This window comes from Neolamprologus brichardi, chromosome 6 (assembly GCF_056152115.1).
Source record: "Neolamprologus brichardi isolate AB-2024 chromosome 6, ASM5615211v1, whole genome shotgun sequence".
Classification (NCBI taxonomy): domain Eukaryota; kingdom Metazoa; phylum Chordata; class Actinopteri; order Cichliformes; family Cichlidae; genus Neolamprologus; species Neolamprologus brichardi.
In genome coordinates, this window is record NC_142109.1 from 7,511,774 (window position 1) to 7,534,048 (window position 22,275).

At 41.4% G+C, this 22,275-nt stretch overlaps 3 protein-coding genes across 4 annotated transcripts; 1 reads left to right on the top strand and 2 right to left on the bottom strand.

The window, feature by feature from the left end:
* Window positions 1–257: 257 nt before the first annotated feature.
* LOC148102473 (caspase b-like) lies at window positions 258–3,701 on the bottom strand. The gene is made up of 3 exons (XM_087842488.1): window positions 3,445–3,701; window positions 1,487–1,760; window positions 258–1,379 (listed from the first exon to the last, which is right to left on the bottom strand). Exons 2-3 carry the CDS (start codon window positions 1,749–1,751, stop codon window positions 1,225–1,227), a joined length of 420 nt encoding a protein of 139 aa, XP_087698614.1. The 5' UTR covers window positions 1,752–1,760; window positions 3,445–3,701; the 3' UTR covers window positions 258–1,224.
* Window positions 3,702–7,663: 3,962 nt separating this feature from the next.
* On the top strand, window positions 7,664–10,071 carry LOC148102474 (uncharacterized). Of its 2 annotated transcripts, none has more exons than XM_087842491.1 (2): window positions 7,664–7,899; window positions 8,670–10,071. In XM_087842491.1, the coding sequence occupies exons 1-2, from the start codon at window positions 7,857–7,859 to the stop codon at window positions 9,221–9,223; spliced, it is 597 nt and encodes a 198-aa protein (XP_087698617.1). In that variant the 5' UTR covers window positions 7,664–7,856; the 3' UTR covers window positions 9,224–10,071. The 2 variants fall into 2 exon arrangements, with proteins under 2 accessions (XP_087698617.1, XP_087698615.1); XM_087842489.1 differs by having other exon boundaries at window positions 7,664–8,587; window positions 8,670–8,723.
* Window positions 10,072–19,594: 9,523 nt separating this feature from the next.
* Window positions 19,595–20,919, bottom strand: LOC148102475 (uncharacterized). The gene is made up of 5 exons (XM_087842401.1): window positions 20,904–20,919; window positions 20,719–20,800; window positions 20,557–20,619; window positions 20,392–20,454; window positions 19,595–20,280 (listed from the first exon to the last, which is right to left on the bottom strand). Exons 1-5 carry the CDS (start codon window positions 20,917–20,919, stop codon window positions 19,752–19,754), a joined length of 753 nt encoding a protein of 250 aa, XP_087698527.1. The 3' UTR covers window positions 19,595–19,751.
* Window positions 20,920–22,275: the final 1,356 nt, after the last annotated feature.

The window sequence follows — 22,275 nt, forward strand, 5'->3', positions numbered from 1 at the left end:
CAGATGAAATCCGACTAGTCAGAAGGAAGATGTCCGTCTCGGCCACCATATACAAAGGAAACACGCCGGCTTCCACAAACCGGCGCACACTCTTATGTATTTTTAATAGATTGATTGTAAGTTTATGTGAGTGCATCAGTTTGTTGGAAGATGTAATCACTATGTATGTCTATGAGTACAAGAAGTGGATGACACAGAAACATCAAAAACACAGCTCCTGCTGACCTCAGATGAAAGTACGAGCAACTCCTGACACGTTTACATACACAGCTTAACAGGCCTGATTTAATCTGAACATTTCAGAGTTTGTTGAAACAGCAAAGCACAGGTGGACATTTGTACGTGTTACAACAGATAAATCACAGGAATAAAGATTAAAATGAATAGTGGCTCAATACCATTCAGGCTTTATTTTCAGGGTTCTGGGATATAACTCATGCTGTTTCATGATAAAGGAGGATAAAGAACCCTAAATGACCCTGTGTGTTTGTTATACAGTCGACTCCCGGTAGTCGTGGTGATTTGGGACCACAACTGCCGCGAATACTTGAAAACCCCTCTAAAAACGCTTATAAATTCCTATTTTAATAGTTCAAACACCAAATATATCTTAAGCTAAAACACTTTGTATGATTTCAAAGTCATCTTACAATATTGGCCTTAAAATATTTGGCTTACAGCTACGCGTGAACACTCCTACAACTGTAAGAGTGTTCACAAATATCTGACGGGGGTCGACTGTATTACCATCGGTAATTAGTTGTTACTATTGCCAGAACAATTATGTCAAGCAATATGTCTGTAAAAGTAGCCTGTTGGTAGCAAAAAAAACATGAATATGCCCGTATGTGTCTCTCTTTGTTACTCCCTCCCGGGATTTACTTTTTTAAATCAGACTTTAATGACTGCAAATTGTAAACAGAGTACACTCGTGGTTCTGGAGTATATTCTTTACATGGCATCATATGTAGCTGTAACAATTACTGGCATCATTAGAAGACCTTACGTATGCTGGGCATTTCTGTGTTGAAAGGAACATGTGATTGCACTGTGTAAGCTATATGAAAACATCCAGCAGATGGACTGCGTGAGAAGATCCCCATCTATCACAGGGCTGACACTCGGCCTTATTCAGAATCACCAGTTAACATTAATTTCATTTCATGTAAAGGAAAGAAATAATTACAAACTATGTTGTGCCCTCCGCTTTAATCTCTATTGAGATTAGTTTTTGTAGAAGTTTACATTCATAGGTGCGGTACTGCTACCGGTGATCGTGGGGGCAAAAATCACTCCTCCATGCTGAGCCAAAATCGCGGCTCCAGCGGAAGGATTTAAAGTAGAGGATCCAGAGGATGCAGCTGCTCTGCCCTCTACAGCTGAAAGGACAAAGAAGCAGAGAATCAGTGGTAATGTCTGCACAGAGGCAGACCACAAACAGATTGTCAGTTACAGGTGAGTTTAAGAAACTCTGCATTCACCGTACCTTCAAACTTGACCTCTAAGTCGTCTGCGATGTTGTTGACATTCATTTTCCTCAGGATCGCAACAGAGACTTTCACAGCCATCGCTTCATCGTAGCTGTCTATCATACAACTCACAGTGTCCATACGGTCTTGGCCCTCGAGTTTGCTCTTTGGAATTGGTTTGCAGCTGTCCACCATCTTCATGGCGAGGTACCACTTAAATGTTTTATAGTTTTCATTAGTCAGGTCTTGCAGTTTTTCCAAGAGCAACTCTGGGACCAGCATGTCTGCTCACTGAACAGACGAGAGAGAGAGAGAAAATGAGCTCTGTTTCTTTTAAATAAATACTTCTTTCATTCCTTTATGGGCTTAGTTGATCAGAAAATTCATGTCTGTAACTATCTGTCTATTTTAAACTGATCTATAGAACAACAATAAGGCATTTAAGTGTCACTGCCCCCATTATCATTAATAAGAGTCTCCCACCCCATGCATGTAAATGTTGCTGAACTGCAGAGCTCCTTCAGTGACAGACTGCTGCATCCTAGATGCACGAAGGAGCGTTTCCACAGGTCCTTCCTCCCTGCAACTGTTAGACTGTACAATCAGAATTGCTCACAACAAACATAGATGTTTACATCTGCGCTGTAACTGCAATAAGTTAATTAACCGATTCGCACTACAACCTGGTTTGCCTCTTACCTGTAGTTATTTTTATTTAATTTAATAACTGTAAATTAAATAAAATTTACAGTTTGTATATAGTAACCACTGTCCTTCATGTAAATATGTAAGAAAAAATTGTGTATGTTTCTGTTCAGTGTCCTGTGTACTGTTTGTTTGTATATGTGTCTTTTTGGCTGCTGTTACAACCAAATTTCCCCTTGTGGGACAATTAAAGGATTATTCTATTCTATTTTATTCTATTCTATTCTAATAGGAATACTTAAAAGTGTTGTGCAGTTAACTCCTCGGTTAATGCTTGCTTAGCTTAGAATATTGAACTTTTAAATATTATAAAGAAAAAACATGTGAGTGTAAGTTTTCTGGTGTAAATCTTCTGTATTTTTAAGGTTCTGTGAACACAACAGAGACTACTACAATAAGTCCACCAAGAAAATCCTTTGCAAATGATGTGAGCATGGAATAAAACATTTATTTATTATGTTGTTGTTGTTGTTTTTAAATATGATTTTTACTTTCTGCTTTTATTCAAAGGATGTTTTGAAAAAGTCTACGAGGAACCAAATTTGTGCTCAACAGTGTGATCACATTTTTATATGTATGCTATATGCTAGCCCCAAAGCCTCTGGCTCTCTTCCAGTGTCTCCTCGGTCCTCTCTTCCTCCCGCCAACCAGTTGCATCAGGTGACTTCTCCTCCCTCAACATGGGCTCAAATGAATGTAATAAACCTGAAGGACTAGTTTAAAACACTGAAGCTAGTCGTGCAGTAGTTTCATTTTTCGTCGCTGTGTTTAGTGGGATCGCAGACAACGAGGAAGTAAATCAGCGTCACCACGTCAATGAATTAATAGCAGTGCTAATACAACTTCTAAAACCTGCTAATGAACCACATCTGGATCTGGATCATACATCGGTCACACATATGCTCTTCATGTCTGCTTTCGTTCACATTTACATTTTATTTACACGCCGCAGTTTCTAATGGATGCAGATAGACGGACTCTGCGATAAAAAAAAAGGGGGGGGGGGGGCGCTGAAGTCTCACTTACTGGATTACTTCTTATCCATCTGTGCCCCTTTAACACGCACATAAACCAAATATATCTAAAACTACATCTGATGTAGAGCTGCACGCAGACAGACCGAAAGTAAACAACAAGAAAGTCAAGTTCACGTCTCCGTCATCCTTTCTAACTCCTCCTGTTTCCTTTTGTATCGCAGCGCACAGACGTTATTAAACCTCCAAAGATGTGCATTTTAACTTTGGGGAACTTTATGAATCAAAGAACTTACCTCGTCACTGACCGCCGATATAGCACCAAGCAAAGGATGTAAAGAAAATGGCGCAAACGAGTGCTTTCGGCTTCAAACCCTCTACCGGGAAAGTTCTGCGAAACCTACAGGACTACGTCAGGAGTGATTACTCAACACGTAGTGAACGCATTATGACTTATGAGATAATGTGTGCACAGCCGTACTTGGTCAAGATACAACTAGTTTATATATAATCCCGTTGTGTTTATACGTCTTATGTCTATAGTCACATAAACGGAACATTTTGTCCTCGTGATTCTGCAGGTAAAAAACAGCAGCTGTACAGATGTGCCAGAGCGACTGAGGGGTTGGCTGTAGTGATGGGATTTCAGGCTCTTTTTAGAGAACCGGCTCTTTCGGTTCGACTCACTAAAAAGAACAGGCTCTTTCGGCTCGGCTCACTAAAAAGAACCGGCTCTTTCGGCTCGGCTCACTAAAAAGAACCGGCTCTTTCGGCTCGGCTCACTAAAAAGAACCGGCTCTTTCAGCTCGGCTCACTAAAAAGAACCGGCTCTTTCGGCTCCGAACCGGCTCTTCAGGTTATTTTGTTGCTTTAATTAATTTATTATTAACAATAATATAAAATTATGCACAAAAGGAATTACTAATGTAAAAAAAATGTGGTTTTAGGGGCTGCGGTGGCCCCTAGAGACAAAGCATGTTCAAACTCCAAAACATATTTCTAGCGTTAACTGAACTTCAAAACAGAGCTACCTAGATCACTTAAATTACACAATTGAAAGCATATGTGTATTGTTTGTGTATTTATACATAAGCACTCATATATATATTCAAATAATTTAAAAACAATGTTCATTTACCTGTTATTACCCCACACCAAATCCGGTCGTTGGTACTTGCTGGCTTGTGTAGCCCCATGGCTTGCGATAAGGAGCCGGCTCGCAATAAGGAGCCAGCTCGCGATAAGGAGCCAGCTCGCGATAAGGAGCCGGCTCGCGTCGTTCACGTCAAAGATGTGGATCTAAGAGCCATTTCGTTCACGACCGACACAGCACTAGTTGGCTGGTACATTGTAGTGATGTGTCAGTCGCAGAAATATAGAAATATGTTTTGGAGTTTGTTCATGTTTTGGAATTTGTACATGCTTTGTCTCTAGGGGCCACCGCATATATTTATATATAAACATATATAAATAAAACCACATTTTTTTTTACATTAGTAATTCCTTTTGTGCATAATTTTATATTATTGTTAATAATAAATTAATTAAAGCAACAAAACAACCTGAAGAGTCGGTTCGGAGCCAAAGAGCCGGCTCTTTTTAGTGAGCCAAACCGAAAGAGCCGGTTCTCTAACAAGAGCCGGAAATCCTATCACTAGTACATTGTCTGTCACTGCCACAGAGGGCAGGTCACGTGTGTGGAATACAGTCGATGCCACACATGAGACTGGACAGTCTGCTCATTTTGCAGTGGTCAGTTTGTGGAACACGCACAAAGTATTTTATCATTTTCATGGATCGGGCGTGTTGTTGTTTCATAAAAAGATCACACAATAATAATAATAATAATAATAATAATAATAATAATAATAATAATAATGAATTAAAACAGAAAATATAAAAGAATGACAAAATATGATTAGAGACACATCTTCAATAAATAGTATCTGGGTCAAAGTGTGCAAATACTCCACATAGGAAATTATCACAACTTTTTTTTTCTTCAGTCAGACTTAAAACATGCATAATAATATTAGCCTATAGCGTTATGTGTTATTTGTGTAAAAACCTCTATTTCTTTATTTTAGTCATTAAATCTGTTATAATACAAGTGGTGTGTCTGCCAGACTCTCTCTCCTTAAGGTACCTTTCCCCCATTTATGTTCCAGGGATGTACCTTTCATTGGTGTGGATTTAACAGGCATTCTTCACATTTGTGATTTGTGTTTACTGTTATTTTGTGTTGTTGCTGACATCCACCTGGATGATCATAAAGCTTACTACTACCTCTTGCAGCACTTACGTGGAGGTATATACAGTACCGATGGATAATTACCAAGGTAATGAGTAATTTGGGCTAGTATCAGAAGATTAAGAACGACGCTTAGAGCTCTGGTACATGAATGGCAGAGAAACCAGACAAACACAGTTGTGTGGCTTAAAAGTACTTTACTGATGTTAAGCCTTCAAGAAATCAACACAGGGTTACAACAGGTTTTAACAGAACTTATGAAAATGTATAAGTAATGTCTAAAATGTTCCCCCAAAGTAGCAAAAAAATTGAATAAAAATAAAACTGTGCCACTTTGATGAGGAGCTCTTTTTGTGATACTGTTGCCATCTCTCCCAGGATGAATCCCTGAGTAGTGAAAGAGCATATCAGTTGTTTAACATGTTACTCTCTTCCTTGTAGGCTGCTGTGTTTTATTTTAATTTTTGAAATCACACCACATGAACATATATCCTCTAGTATGTTATGCACTTTCACATATCATATAAATAAACACAGTGGGCCACCATTACCAAAATATGCCATTGTCAGTCCAGCCCTGAACCTAGATGATCCAGAATACAATAAGACTTAAAATGGAGAGCAGTTCAGAGTCAGTTCAATATTAATGGAGTTCGTTTCTGTTATCACATGTTTACACTGACTTGCTTACTATCGCCCAGGTTACCTGTTGGAAAATCTTGCACAAAGGGAGTGTTTGCCTTTTAAAAGATGTAGGGAGCATCTAGTCACAGTCATGGAACGTGGAAATGTTCTCAGTTGTTTGTGTTGTATATTGTATGTTTGTGTCTTTAGCTTGAAAAAAAATTAAATGTTATACTTTTTAAAATCACTGTTCATCCGCTTCCTCTTCTCCTTTTCAGGGTTGCAGGGGTCGATGGAGCCTATCCCAGCTGTCTTAGGGCGAGAGGCCCAACCCCGGTCTACCCCACGCTTTCTCTCTCAAACACGCTCCTGGGAGGAGCATATTTAAAAGACCACACAAACTTGATTTACCGGCATGCAATTTCCTGCAAATTATACTAAATTTAACCCTGTGAAAGAATGCTTTGTTTTGTAACTGATGCGGTTTTGATAATCTTGCGTCGGTTTAGCTGTAATCAGTGGGGGAAATGTTATCAGAAGGAGTGCATAATTGGCTCTGCCCCGGTTTCACCCTGCGTGTTTAGAGCCGTGCGTAATTCTGGTCAGTGTATGAATCAGTGGAACCGAGACAATGAAGCCTGTAATGCAGACTATAAAAACAAAAACAACGAGCTCAAAGACCCCAAAACCAAAAAACTGTTGAGTCAGTGACAAGTTTTGTGGAATTTCCTATATTAACGATATGCTTCAGCATAAAAGCTGTGCTTATGAGTGAAAGAGAGCCGCTATTATTGACATTAAGACATAAATAAGTGAACTATGGAGACGCACACACATACATATACTGATACTGATAAGCACTCACTGACGCATCACCCTCCCTATCCAACGCCACCTCCAACGCTTACCTGCCCCATGATGTGGACATCGGGTCAGCTCGAGGCGCAGTCGAAGATTGCAGCGGTCCCAGATCAGATGTACACACTGGAACACTTTCCCATGTTGCTTGTCTGTGTTTATTGTGTTATGGTGTGTTGATACCTGTGCATTCCTGTATTATCCTTTTGTGTTGCACATTTTGATGTTTTTTTTTCCTCGCTACCTGGCCTGACCTGTCTCCCCAATGTGATGTTTGTATTGTATGTACGGTCGGCAAGGTCTGTCATCTCGGTTGTGGGCAAAAGACCTGCAACTGACAAATAAAGGCTATCTCATCTCATCTCACCTCATCTCAAATAGGAGTCATATATAGATTACATGGTGGAAGAAAAAAAGGGGAAAAAACAATCAGATGTCGTTAGCTGATTGAAGCTGTGCTTTTTTTCCCCCCAATGTAACACACCAATGGATGATTATTTTTATTCTCAAAAGCTCTGTATCAGTGCATTGCTATGTAACTACTCTCTCTTTCTCTCTCTCTCTCTCTCTCTCACACACACACACACACACACACACACACACACACATTCTTGCCCTCCACGTTGCAACACTACACTTCATTTTTCTTAGTAGTAATACAATGGCACTTTTTTTGCCCCCCCCCCCCCCCCCCCACCCCCACCCCCACCCCACCCCACCCCGTTTGGTCGGATTCGTGCGTGTGCGCATGCGCGTTCAGGGGTGCTCGGCGCATGCGCGTTCAGGTGTGAAAAACACACCCTCTGGGCGGTAACGACTCCTCCTAGTGGGATGGCTTAGGTTATATAGGTATAAAAGTGATCCTTTCACATTCTAAGACCATCACAGCCACGGCCTAAGGAGCACACACACATCGCGCTAAGGACCCCACCGACTCATTGACCTAAGGAGCACAGAATACCATCTGTATCAACCATGACACCCAGCCAGGACATCGCCCATGCCACAGGCGTTCTAGGTATGTCTACAGGAGTATGCAGCCGGGGTCCTCAACGTAAAAAGCAACGCAGTGAAAACGCCGTAGATGGGACTGTATTTAAGTTAGAATATCGCGGCGCTGAAGGGTATGTGTATACCATTAAATATACCGAAGGGACAGTTGTGCTTGGTGTAGATTGTGGCGAGGGATTGTTTTGGGGGGAACCCCAAAGCATCTCTACCAAAAACTGGAAGCTCTTCCGGACCGTAGTGTGTGCGGACCTGGACAATGTGGGCTTCCCAGAGGTGCTGTATGTTTCCCAGTGGAACAGTGCATCAGGCCCTGAGCTTTACAGGGTTGAGGCTGATCGTTTCAATCGCAGCCCTGAAGACTTTATTTTTCTCAGTGTATGTGATGACAGGGATAGTCTTATTGCTTCCAGAGGGGTTGAAAACTGGAGGTTAAATCCTTACCCTCTAAACCTTGAAGAGCGCACAAGATGGTTTAAGGACTTGTTTTTTATACAGTGGTGCGACTGGAGAGGTTTGTCGCGTCTGTTTAGCCAGATTGACGACGCGATCAAGAGGGACAGACTCAACACTGCGTACGAGAGTATTAGAAAACGCCTTGTTTTTGACGATCTGGCGAGTTGTCCGAAGACTGGTTTGCCTGCTACCCTGTGCAAACCTAAAATCATAAGGCCTTCCGACAACTAAACAATAAACTGGTAGGTTTAATGTGCGGGGTGTGTGTGGGGTTGCGTGTGTATCTATGTGACAAATTAAGAGCTTGTGGTTTTCATTTTACAGAGAATGACACGCCGTCGTGGGACCTGTCAGAGTCACCATCAATAGGGCTGCTAATCCCGACCCCCCAGACTCCACCACCCTCACCATCATGCTCGCAGGACCCCCTCATATCAGACCTGTGGGAGGAAACTGTAATCGACATCAAACTCGCAACTCTCCACCTGTTGATGTTGGCGCTGAATGAGTTTCTACAAGAGACATGTTACGGATGCCAAACAGGCCACCCCAGTCAGGTGCAACACAGCTGCTTGCAGGAATTGTCTGAGTATTTCTTCGACACCTACTATGACGATGTGATGATAAGGCTCAAGACTGACCGATTCATCCCAGCCATCCGGCTGTTTGTACGCTCAAACACCACAGATGGGACTGGAACACAAATCCGCAGAGTTGCAGAACACCTCATGTGTGAACTGAGATCAGAGCGAAATATAGTATGCGCCATTAATGACAACATTGTGGACCTGCTAGAAGCAAGTACTTGCGCCCGACGTGTTAAACCTGCCATGCTCCGCATGATTGGAAACTACTGGGGTGGGAGACACCTGGTTTAATGTGTGGTGTTCAAGTATCCATTGTCTGTGATTGTGTCTGTGTGAAAATTAAATAAAAAGACGTGTTAACACTAACTTCTTAGTCATTTGTGGTTTGCACAGTCATGGAAAGCACATTGCATAAAATATATCATGATCCAGCCCATCCTGCGGGGTTGGCCAGTTTAAATAAGCTACGTATAGCGGCAGGGGAGGCATCAGGTGTAACACCTCCAATATCTCAGGTCAAACATTATTTAGAACAAGACGACACTTACACACTCCATAAACCTGTGAGGATCCATTTCCCCAGAAATAGAGTATTGGTGACAGGGATCGACAAACAGTTTCAAGCCGATCTGGTTGACATGTGTGAATATGTGGCAGATAATGATAATGTGAGATATCTGCTAACATGTATAGATGTATTCTCAAAATACGCATGGGTTAGATGCCTAACAAACAAGACAGCGAATGTTGTATCAGCTGCTTTTGAGGATATACTTAGTGAGGGTAGGATCCCTGTGAAACTACAAACAGATGAAGGCAAAGAGTTTTATAATACAACCTTTAAACAGCTAATGAAGCGATATAATATCAAGCATTTCTCAACAGCTAGCGAGGTTAAATGCAGTATTGTCGAGAGATTCAATCGTAGCTTCAAGGGTAGAATGTGGAAGTACTTAACATCAGCCAACTCCCGGAGATATGTAGATGTCATACCAGATCTCACACAAGCATATAACAATGCTTATCACAGATCTATCCAAATGGCTCCGGCAGAGGTGAATAAGGATAATGAGAAGTTGGTCTTTAACGCGCTGTACAAAACGAGGCCTCAGAGGGAACTGCGCTTTAAATTTAATATTGGCGACACTGTACAAATATCAAAACTGAGAGGAAAGTTTCGAAAAGGATACGAGCAGACCTACACCGATGAGATTTTCACAGTCAAGGAACGTATAGGGAGACAGCCCCCAGTGTACAGACTAGCGGATCTAGCAGGAGAGGTATTGAAAGGGTCATTTTATGAGCCTGAGATACAACGTGTGGTTGTTGATGAAAACAAAACATTTAAAATTGAAAACATATTGGCTAGAAAAAAAGTGGGTCGGAAAAAGCATGTGCTAGTGAAATGGCTAGGATGGCCCGACAGCTTTAATTTGTGGATTCCAGAAAAAGACATCGTTGAGGCGTAATTAACTCAGATGACGCAGCTCTACACACATTCATTTAACACTGAGCATAGACTGAGAAAGCATGAATAAAAAGAACAACAACAATGCAGGCTTCTATGTAAGCCTCTTCTCGAATGCTTCGGCGCATGTTTACCCGGGTAATAAGATATCTAATTTTAGAACAAAGTTAGCAAAACCTATTGTTTTGGATCAGCCGTATGAGGTTGCTGTTATAGAGATACAGTACCCACGCATATGGATGTCTTTTCCACAATCAGATTCGCAAGTGGAAATTCATGACCCAGTCAAAGATGGAACCATCGCCGTAACCATGATCGAACTGTCTGTGGGTCATTATGCATCTGTGGAACAGATAATAAAAGAATTTAATTTTAAATGTCAGCAGTACCAAACCACTGGAGACCTTAAAATGCAATACAACACAGTTACTAACCATGCCTGTGTTATGGGACCTAGGGGCACTATTCTCACATTTAGAGGGAGACTGGCGGAAATCCTAGGATTCGAAACAGGAGAGCCGTTTGTACTTCATTATAAAAACACATATGCCCCGCACCCCGCAGACATATACGGGGGAAAATATAACATCTTTATTTATGCAGATATCGTTGATTACCAGCTTGTGGGTGACGCCCACGCGAGGCTATTAAGAGCTATAAATATCACGGACGATGACCGCCGCCTGCCTATTCTACAATTTGACAGCCCACACTACACACCTGTGTCAAAGACACTGATCGACGACATAGAAATTGATTTGAAAGACGATCGAAATCAACACATACCCTTTTTATACGGCAAGGTGTTTGTCAAGTTACACTTCCGACCGATAACCCACCATTTTTGAAAAAAAAAAGGATGGCCGTCTACAACACTGATGACTCAAAATATGTAAAATACTACTTATCACAGGCTGGTGGAGAGCTCGGAGGGTATGTTGGGACCAGTACGCAATATGGGTCAGGGCTGGGTGGGTTGTTCCGCAGCTTGTTTAGATTTGCTGTACCACTGTTTAAAAAAGGAGTTAGCATAGTCAAACCACACCTAAAAACAGCCGCATCGGGCATAGTGTCTGATGTCATAACCAACATAACCAGACCCTCAACCACTAAGCAGGACGGTAGCGGATTGTATGTGTATACGCCCAGACCATCTAAGACCCCACCCCCAGGGCAGCCGTTGTCTAAAAAGCGTAAAACCACAAAACCTAGCAGGAGAGCTAGCAAACGGACACCGCCACGCAGAGTGAAAAGACCCAGAACCAGTCGTTCAAAAACTGCAGCGTTTGACATATTCTAAATGGCACTGTTACACAGTCATTCTGGAGAATGTGTAAAAACAGAGCTGGACCTGTTTACTGTTCCCTACACACAGACTAGCATTGAGAAAAGTACATTTATCGAAATCCCACCTGTATCTGCAATCACTGATGGAGGGCCGATCGAGTTTTACATCTCATCGTCCGGTGAAGATTACCTGGATCTAAATGACTCATATATCTACACACGTGTGAGAATCACAAACGCTGATGGCTCAAACCTGGCTAGGGACGCTAATGTAGGATTTATTAATTATCCTGGATGCAGCATATTTAGTCAAGTTGATGTTAATTTGGGAGACCGGCTCATTAGTCAATCATCCAACACATATCCATACAGAGGTGTGATAGAATGTCTTATCAATTATAATAAGGACACTTTAGACACACAGTTCAGCACCGGGTTATTCTGTAAGGATACATCATCACACATGAATGACACATCTATAGAAGGAGAGAACCAGGGCCTGGTGACCAGAGGTGGCTACACAGCAAATAGCAGTATTGTTGAATTGATTGCACCAGTACATGCAGACCTGTTTTTTCAAGAAAAACTGTTACTTAATGGAATCGACCTGTCACTGAAATTTGTGCGCTCTAAAGACGAATTTGCTCTCATGACAGCGGATGCCAATGCATACAGAGTTAAAATTGTCTCAGCCAGTCTCTTTGTCAAGAAAGTTAGTGTATCACCGACCGTCAGACTTGCACACAGCAAGGCACTGCACCATGCAAACGCAAAATACACGGTAGACAGAGTGTCTTTAAAGACCTTCTCCATACCTGCAGGGGCTAGAATATCAACAAATGACAATTTATTTATGGGTAGGATACCTAAATTTGTGATCATTGCATTTATAGACAATGAAGCATACACTGGCTCATACCAGCGTAATCCATTTCATTTTGAAAACTGCGATATAGAATTTATGTCTTTATATGCTGATAGTCAGGCTTATCCTGCTAAACCATTCCAGCCAAATTTCCAGAGAAAACACTATACCAGAGAATTTTACCAGCTGATACAAACCACAGGAAGACATTTAAAGGACAGATCCTTAGCTATTACGCGTGCGGACTTTGGTAACGGCTACACTTTATTCTGTTTCAATCTGGAAGCTGACGAAGGACATTCAGGGAATGTGTCGTTAATTAAAACTGGGAACGTGAGATTGGAAACCCGTTTCAGAAATCCACTACCCCGTACAGTGAACCTCTTGTGTTATTCGGTGTTTGATTCGGTCATTGAAATATCTAACATGAGACAGGTGCTCTTGGACTACTATTGAGACAAAAACGGTCATGAACACTATAGAACTATCAGCCGTGATCGGCAGCATTATCAATAAAAACACACATTTCCTAGGCGTGTTAGCCTATGATCAGCTAACCACTGAACGCCTTCAAAGACTCCCTGCTATGGGTATTGTAAACACCCACCCTTCTACGATGCCCGGGGAACATTGGCTTGCTGTTTATATTTCGAGAGACAGACACGGTTATTTTTTTGATAGTTTTGGTCACTCGTTAGACAGTTTTCCCCCAGCAATAAAGATGTTTCTTCTAAAAAACTGTTCCACTGTTTTATATTCAGGAAAACAAGTGCAGAACGACTTCTCCATCACATGCGGTCAACATTGTGTATTTTTTTTATATCATGTGCAAAATGGTGTATCCTATGAGCGTCTGCTTAACATGTATGGGTCTGATTTAATTTGTAATGATGCTATGGTGTGTCGATTTGTCAACAACATACAACCTGTTGCTGTATGCAGTGATTACGTGTGTGTGCAATGCGGATACTGACATGTACTAATGAGAATAATAAAAACAACATGAGAGCATGATAATCGAGTCAATGGTATTTATTATCAAATCTCGTATATAAATATATAGATTCACAACATACATTGTTTAAACATAAATAAAAGAAATCAAACATTAACCAGTAATAAAAGAAAAACATATATTTAACAGTAATAAAGACATAATATATTTAACAGCAATAAAATAAAACAAAACAAAACAAAAACAATTTAGCAGCAATAAGTGAAAAAAAAACATTACAGTAGAAAAACACCAAACAGCAAATATTTTTAGCAGAAAAACAATTTCAGGTGCAATAAGAAAAAACCTGAATTCAAAAATCCAACCACTCTACAGGACCCCCCTTTAATTTGTTTTTTTTATTCTTTATTTTTTTTAGTGTACTATGTCGCAGCGGTCCGCCAGGGGTGATCTTTTTTGGTGTGTGTTTTAAAAAACCAGGGTCTTCAGACAGTGTGTGATCGGTTTTATACATGGCGATGGTCTTACGTATGCCTGTGTTAGATATGGCTGATAACGGTACGTTTAAATCTGAGACAGCTTTTAAAAACTCTGTCCAGCCGATAGGTCTCAAACCCTCAGAGGGTGTGTGTGTGGTTGTGACGCCTTTAATTAGATCATAAATGTGTGAACCAGGGATGGTGTGTTTATCAACAACAATTTCGCCTTTGTCGTTGTAAGAGATCAAGTGTGGCGAACGGCTCACCGCTGATAGAATAAGTTCTGCATTCCTCCTACTCCTTTTAGGTATGTGTGTTAAAACATTCTCCGCAACAAGATCCCTCACCCCTGCATCACCATGAACAGGCGATGTGTCCGCCGACTGGGGTTGCACATCCCTGTTAAATTGTTCAGGTAATGATAAAGACAATACATTCTTTTCACGGGCACCTTGTCTCACAAGGGTAAGGTATCTTTGGAGAATATCGCTGTATTTTTTAGCCTTCTCATACACATCTATGTCAGAATCTTGTAACACTTGTAACATCTCCTTGTCCAACTCGTTCTGAGACTGTTGTCTGATGCTGCCTGTTTGCTGCTGCTGCTGCTGCTGCTGTTGCTTTATTAAGTCCAACTGGTGTTGGGGTACCAAAAACATCTTTTGCACATGTTCCATTTTCACCTGTTTGCTATCAGACTGGTTATGAAAGGGATTGCAGCCCCTAATAGCGGTAGTAAAAACCCTCCAGATTGGTTGATTGTCTTTCTCTTTTTCAAAGTTTTTATTTTTTTGTCTGCAATCAGTCTGATTATTGATTTTTTCTTTTTCAGCTGTCTGTACTGCTGATTGGTCAGTGGAATGTTACCATGCAATACATTAAAGGCTATCTCACACAGCGCATTGATAAAATCTAAGTTTGAATTACTAATAATAACTCTGCGTAGAGTAGGAGGAGCCCTGTATATCATCTCCAACAGAGACAGATTCCTCCGCATGCGTGATGACATCCTTTCACCTCTTTGCTGATTTTTGTTTTGGAATGTAAACAACCGGACGCTCTGATAGTAAATTTGTTCTGAGTCTTAAATAGTCCGGGGTCTTAGCTTTATAGTCTATTAAAAGATACCCGTATGTTGTGGATGTGGCATCATTAAATGCTTCTATAAAATATTTAGTATTACCCGGAAACATTTGCCTACCTAAAAGCATAACCTGATATTTATCTCTCGGATTTTTAAACAATATTAGGTAGTTAGTGTTCAAGGAAATGGTTCTACTGGATTTTCCTTGAATAAACAAATTCTGAACCAGATATATACAACTCAAATTCCTATGATGCACATACTTTGTGAACACATTTTGTACTTCTAAATTGTTAGCTGCATCGTTCATTACATCGTCTATAATTAACAAATTGTTCTTTTCTGCAGGAAGAAGGGTGTCATCAGCAAGAGATTCGGGTATACCGTTAACAAAGTTTATGTCTCTTATCTTAAGAAGCTGGTCATATAATGGCTGCCAGCATGAGTATATATATACAATATTGTCAATGCTGCATGATATAATCCTGGAAGAATTTTCAATTATGCTTTTAACAAAAAAAGTCTTGCCGCAGTTACTGGGACCGCTGACCACCATACTGAACGGGTGCTGCAACCGCGCGTCAAACCCCTGTTCTAATTTAAAATCCATAAGGTACGGTTGTATAGTCTGGGAGCACACGGCGCTTATTGTAAACAACTTTAACTTTTTTCACAATGGTTTTATTCTTCAAATGAAGTTTCTTTTTATCGCGTCTGATGCTATCAGACACGGCAACTAGGTGTGCGTCTGATGTCTGATTGGTTACAAACTTGTGGACTAAACCTTTCAAGGATTCGTGGGTGACAACTTTTGAGTTTAGTGCGTTCAGTGTCACGCCTTTACATTTGACCTGGGTCTTGCCCAGCGATGTGTGATACGCGTAGCATTTTGGCCCACCATAAACAAATTCCGCTATGTAATCCTCCACACCACCCTCTCCACAGTCTAATTCGCTTGTGAGATCCCCCAGAAACGGACCTAGAGGAGGCATCCACTCGCCAGGGCGTGCCGTGAAAATGACACTGTCCGTGTCACAATACAGCACGCGCTGCTGCAAGTTGTCTAGCAAATCATACAGCATGAGTCTGGCGTGTGCAGTGGTCATGGCCCCGACAAAGACATTAACGTCCTTCACACGGGAAGCTCTACCATCAGCATGCCGCCACTGCACCATTGCGACGTCGTCAGAGATGAAACAAAACTGACGCACGTCGTACTGGTCGCTAAACATTAGTTGGCTAAATCTGGAAGGGTCTGTAATGAGCTCTGATGATGCCATATTTGACCTCATGCTGAAACGACCCCATAACGAGTTTAGCAACAGCTTGTTACAGTTACGAACAGCTTTATTTACACAAATCTTGGATGGGTCTAGCATTATTCCCTCCTTCTCATAATACTCGTCTATGTACTTCTTCTGTTCGTCAGGTGTCTTGACGTGTTCAGGATACCCCGAGGCCTCCTGTTTGAGTTTTAGGAAGGCTTTCACATAATCTTTAAACAATGTGTCGGTCTTATTGGGGAAATGCCACACCTCATCAATAGCAAGAACCTTGTATCCCTTCTCAACAGCTTTTTCAAGCTCAAATGAGACCCAAGTGCCTTTCAAGACCCGCTCACTGTCCCTGTGCCCACATGCAGTATGCTGGTTTTGGTCTTCAGCACACATGCTGCAGAGTGGAAACATCAGTTTTCCGTGGCACCTGTAGGGAAGGACGGGGTGAAAAAGACCCTTAGGGGGGAGCACTGTGCATTTAACAAAGCCGAAATAATTTTCTAGCTTGTCAAAGTTGGTGTAAATGACTTGAGGGTGTCCTACAGGATAGTCTTTTTTAGACTGTACTGTGGGATAGAGACTGGTGAAGTCGTAGTAAAATATTTTTTCATCACAACCAGCCTTGTGGTACAGCTTTATAGCATTTGTGCGACCTCCAAAAAGGGCGTCTCGGGGATTCATGCGTTCTGGCTTTCTGTATGTGTGCATGAAAGCCGCAACTGCAGGGTCTGTCTGCTTCAAGGCAGCCCATTCACATTCCCACATCACTATTACGCTCACACTGTGTTGTGATCTCAGTGAATCAACTTTGTCACAAAACATACGATGCAGCAGTCCATAGGATGCTTTGCTGACAGGATTAACTTCACTCTCGGGGTAACATTTGACACAGCCGTGGTGAAAACATCCCGCAAATTCATAAGCTGTATTACTTGTGGGGTCAAAACCGTCCACAAAATACGGTCCAACCCTCTGTTCGCCTCCTCTGAGAGCATGTTTTACCACTTTGTTGGTGGTGTGGGACACGTATTGAAGCCATTCGATAGAGACGTTAGAAAACGTCTTATTCTGCTCAACGTATGCCCCGTCATACGTGAGAGCGAGCGTGTCTCTAGGCAGAAACAGTGTTTTATACACACCCATACTAAATGCAGCCAAGGTGGTATACATGAATGGATCAACTTGTGTACAACCCAGTAACGTGTCACGATAAATGCTGCATGCTTTACGCAGGACATCAACATCATTAACACAGTAACGCCTAAGTTCAGCCTGAAAATCAAAGGGATTCTGTGAGGCAACCTGGTACCATTCCATGAATCGCACCTTATTGCTTTCAGACATGTGCTCATAGCCGTAGAAGGAGGGGTCTGGGTACGGGCCCACATAATGCTCATTATCCCTCGTATTAAACCTGTGTGGGAAATGGCCCTTCTGCAGGTCTTGAAAACCTAAAGCAGAGGGTATTTTGGCAAGGCCCATGGGCAAAAAGCTGAACGAATCAATCCATCGCTGGTCATAGTCCCTGTCATACATTAAAATCACACGGCTGCCGCTCATTATGACACTAGGTGTTATGCACTGTCTGACAAAGTACTCGAGGAGTATGTAGTTGTCAAAGCCAGATGCATTATGTGCTATGAAAGTGTACCCACGAAACCTTGGGCGTCTGTAATGTTGCACAAACGCCTCCACACACTTTAATGTGTTAAATGTGAACTTATTGCCCTTCAGATCAGACGCACACACAAAGTTAGCCTCGTGTTTACCGTTGTGGTACCTAGTCTCGAAATCATATAAAATGTATTTATCGCTAGGCTTCTGTTTTTCAACAGGCTGTATGAAACACTGATGGTCGGAGTCTCCGGGTAATTTAGGCTCGCGGCAGTGCTCGCATCTAGGCTGGGCACATCTGTGTGGCGATTTCTTGGATTCTCTATATGTGGTGCCACAGTGCATGCAATGTTTCATATTATCACAGGGGATCATGTTATGTTTTAATTCAGGTAATTTGTGTTGCTGGTAACAGTGTTGTGATTTGCAGATGCGGTTACAGTCGCTGCATTTCACTGTGGGACCCCTGTGGTGTTGACAGAGTGTATAACATGTGTTACATCTATGTTTACAGCTATGGTGTAATGCTGTATTATATGTACTGTAACAGAAATTACACACATAGGATGCACCAAGAAAAGCGGTTGGGTTTAAAATCATGTGGTAATGTTGATTATGGAGATACATCATCAACGTGTTTGTGTTTGGCTCTTCATGTGTGAAAAAACATTCCAGACGTTTACGCCCTTCTGTGTGGTAATAGATTACAATCTTAATGTTGAAGCGCTTTTCAAATTTACTGACGTCGGTGAATGATACTTGCTGTGTGTCGCATAGACCTACTTCAGCATGCATCCGTTTAGCTGTAGCGAGTTTTTCTAGCTCAGAGGCTGATGAGTTTAATGAATGTGCTATACATAGGGAGAAGCACAAATTGTTGTGTGTGTTGTTTGGTGTGTATAAATGTCTGCCTTTCTTTGAGAGAATCTCATCATAAGGGATTTGTGCCAGTCTTAAGCGAGCCCCACCACTACTGTTCTGAGCTACCGTGACAATAAACTCTAATTCATCATCACCGATAGATTCATCATTACTCTGCATAACTTGTGCAATTCGATCGAGAAACAGCTCTGGATCATACCGATCATCAGCGTTTAAAACAGCCTGAACATCTGAAGCCAGCGAGGGGCCACGCAGGACCACGTTTAGAACACTGCCCTGTTGAGATCCAGCCACAGCTCGGTCTACCACATTGGCTAAGCACTCGCGCACTCGCTCAGGTACTTGTTCTGGATGATCAAGACTTATACCCCTAAAATCAAGGCGCTCACGCAATTCGCGAGCATTAAAATTAGGTATCTCTCTAATGTGTGGCTGGGAGCGCCTGCCAGATCCAGATTGCACAACGGGCTCAATCACAATAGTATCACTTTGTGAGAAATTTACAATGACTGAGGGTGTATGTGGTGTTGCAGCGGCGCCCGGACACGCATGTGTGTCTGTAGTACTAGTAGAAGCGGTAACAGACTCAATAACAGCAGCAGCAGCAATACGGTTAGCATCAGTAACAACATTGGTCCGAGCAACACCTGATGTACTATCACTATTATTAACAACAACAATAGCCCCATCATCAATAGCAGGCGTAGGAACAGTCTGACAAGGATGTGTATCAGATGAGGCTGATGCAGGCACACTATTAAGTCTAGCTATAATATCGTCTAATTTGTTATCTGTTTCTTCAACCCACTGCATAAAAGTCTCTAAGTCAAAACATCTAACAGGAGTGGAGGTTCCGTTATTATGCTTAAATAATTTATTTGGAGGGTCCATGGTCTGGATTTTAAAAGTCAGGGTCTTGAAATTTTGCTGCAGATGATGTCTAATGTACTACACACTTTTTTTATGAATTTGATAAACTGTTGGTTTTGTATCTGTGCTTCTTGGTGGTATTGATTGAGTCTAGCTTCAATCAAACATAATTTATCAACTAATGCAGCTATATGACTCTGTTCAACAGGTTGAGCGTCTGAAACCTTCATGTAAGCATCATATGCCGCTGATATTTGAGAGTCTGTTATACCGTCGTCTACAAAATCTACGTGTGAATCAATGCTATTTCTGACACATTCTGGTGGGGTGGGTATATGAACAAGATCGAAATCTGATATACTGTATTCAAAAACATCAGAGAAATCACGAGGCAAGCACTCACTCGGGGGTGTTGCAGGACCGCTGATGAAGATCGTTTCTGACTCTCCACTGTTGCACAAAGCTCCAGCTTTTTGTTGTTCTGGGAGGTCGATACTGTTTAAACATTCCAAAAACGTCTGGAGTACGGTGTCCTGATCATTATGAGGAGGGGTACTGTGCTGCAGTCTGTGAAGATAGATATGTGTTAAAACATTTATACATGTACCCATTTCAAACAGAATAAGCGTGTCTCCCTCTCTATCTCTTTTTATCTAATTTATATATACCTATGCTTACCTTGTAGTGTGTGGTATTCCTGACGGCCCTGGTTCTCCGCACATAAGGTTCTCTGGCGTGGGTCTGTATGTGTAAAACGGACGGTTTTAGAACATTTGGAATTGTTTAAACCCATTTGCTGTTTTTTTTAAAATACACAATTATACACCCCCGTTGTATACATACCTTTTGTAAGGATGGGCTCTGTGGTCACGGTGTCTGAATGTTTTCCTGCTCAGTTTGTTAACCCTGGAACAAATCAAAGAAAAACTCTGTCATTATATAATTTAAAAGAATCGCAAGCTTAAAACATACATACGATTAAAAATCGCGTAATTCTGTACACACCTTGTGCCTGTTAGAGACGTTGATCCATCTGTGAAAGCCCCCGTTTCTAAAGAAAAGGGTGCTGTGCCGTTCTCCCGAACTCCTAAAAATCAAGCTTTTGTTTTAGGAAAAAGATAGTTTGAATATCCTATAATATGTTAACATAACACTTTTAAAAATACAATAATAGGTTTTGTTTTACTTACCGTTTAAGATGTCCATGTTATAAAGAACGATGATAGTTTTGATGATCTCAAAGAAAGTGGTGTTGTTGTCGCGACGAATGCAGAGTTCACCCTGAGCCTAGCATAGGTCTCACTTAAATACCTTCTCCAGGAACAATGCCAGTACACAACTGTTTCACACCTTAAGGTTCACACTCCCTTGCTACTTCCCAGAGTTCTCGAAGAGACAAAAGACACATGCTCTGGAGGTCCTGTTTCCTGCCCAAAAACCTTACTACACCCCCCCTACCTTTATAAAATTAGTCTAGCCTCAGTACACAACTGTTTCACACCTTAAGGTTAACACTCCCTTGCTACTTCCCAGAGTTCTCGAAGAGACAAAAGACATCTGCTCTGGAGGTCCTGTTTCCCACCAATAGGCGGCTTTGCCTTAGTTCAACATTGCGAAATCCCGATTTTTAAATAAAATGATCGCATCAACCCTGGAAAGAAACCCAGTATATGTGTGAAAAACTAGTTAAATTAAAACTAGGGGGATTGATTAAATAAAACGCTTGTGAACATGCCGTCATTACCCATTCAGAAGAAATTCCCACTTGTGCCGTTTTTAAAATAAATTGCATGCATCGCACCAAGCTGAGATAATGTCAGATTTATAAAATTAGTCTAGCCTCAGTACACAACTGTTTCACACCTTAAGGTTCACACTCCCTTGCTACTTCCCAGAGTTCTCGAAGAGACAAAAGACATCTGCTCTGGAGGTCCTGTTTCCCACCAATAGGCGGCTTTGCCTTAGTTCAACATTGCGAAATCCCGATTTTTAAATAAAATGATCGCATCAACCCTGGAAAGAAACCCAGTATATGTGTGAAAAACCACTTAAATTAAAACTAGTGGTTTGATTAAATAAAACGCTTGTGAACATGCCGTCATTACCCATTCAGAAGAAATTCCCACTTGTGCCGTTTTTAAAATAAATTGCATGCATCGCACCAAGCTGAGATAATGTCAGATTTATAAAATTAGTCTACCCTGAGTACACAACTGTTTCACACCTTAAGGTTAACACTCCCTTGCTACTTCCCAGAGTTCTCGAAGAGACAAAAGACTTCTGCTCTGGAGGTCCTGTTTCCCACCAATAGGCGGCTTTGCCTTAGTTCAACATTGCGAAATCCCGATTTTTAAATAAAATGATGGCATCAACCCTGGAAAGAAACCCAGTATATGTGTGAAAAACTAGTTAAATTAAAACTAGGGGGATTGATTAAATAAAACGCTTGTGAACATACCGTCATTACCCATTCAGAAGAAATTCCCACTTGTGCCGTTTTTAAAATAAATTGCATGCATCGCACCAAGCTGAGATAATGTCAGATTTATAAAATTAGTCTAC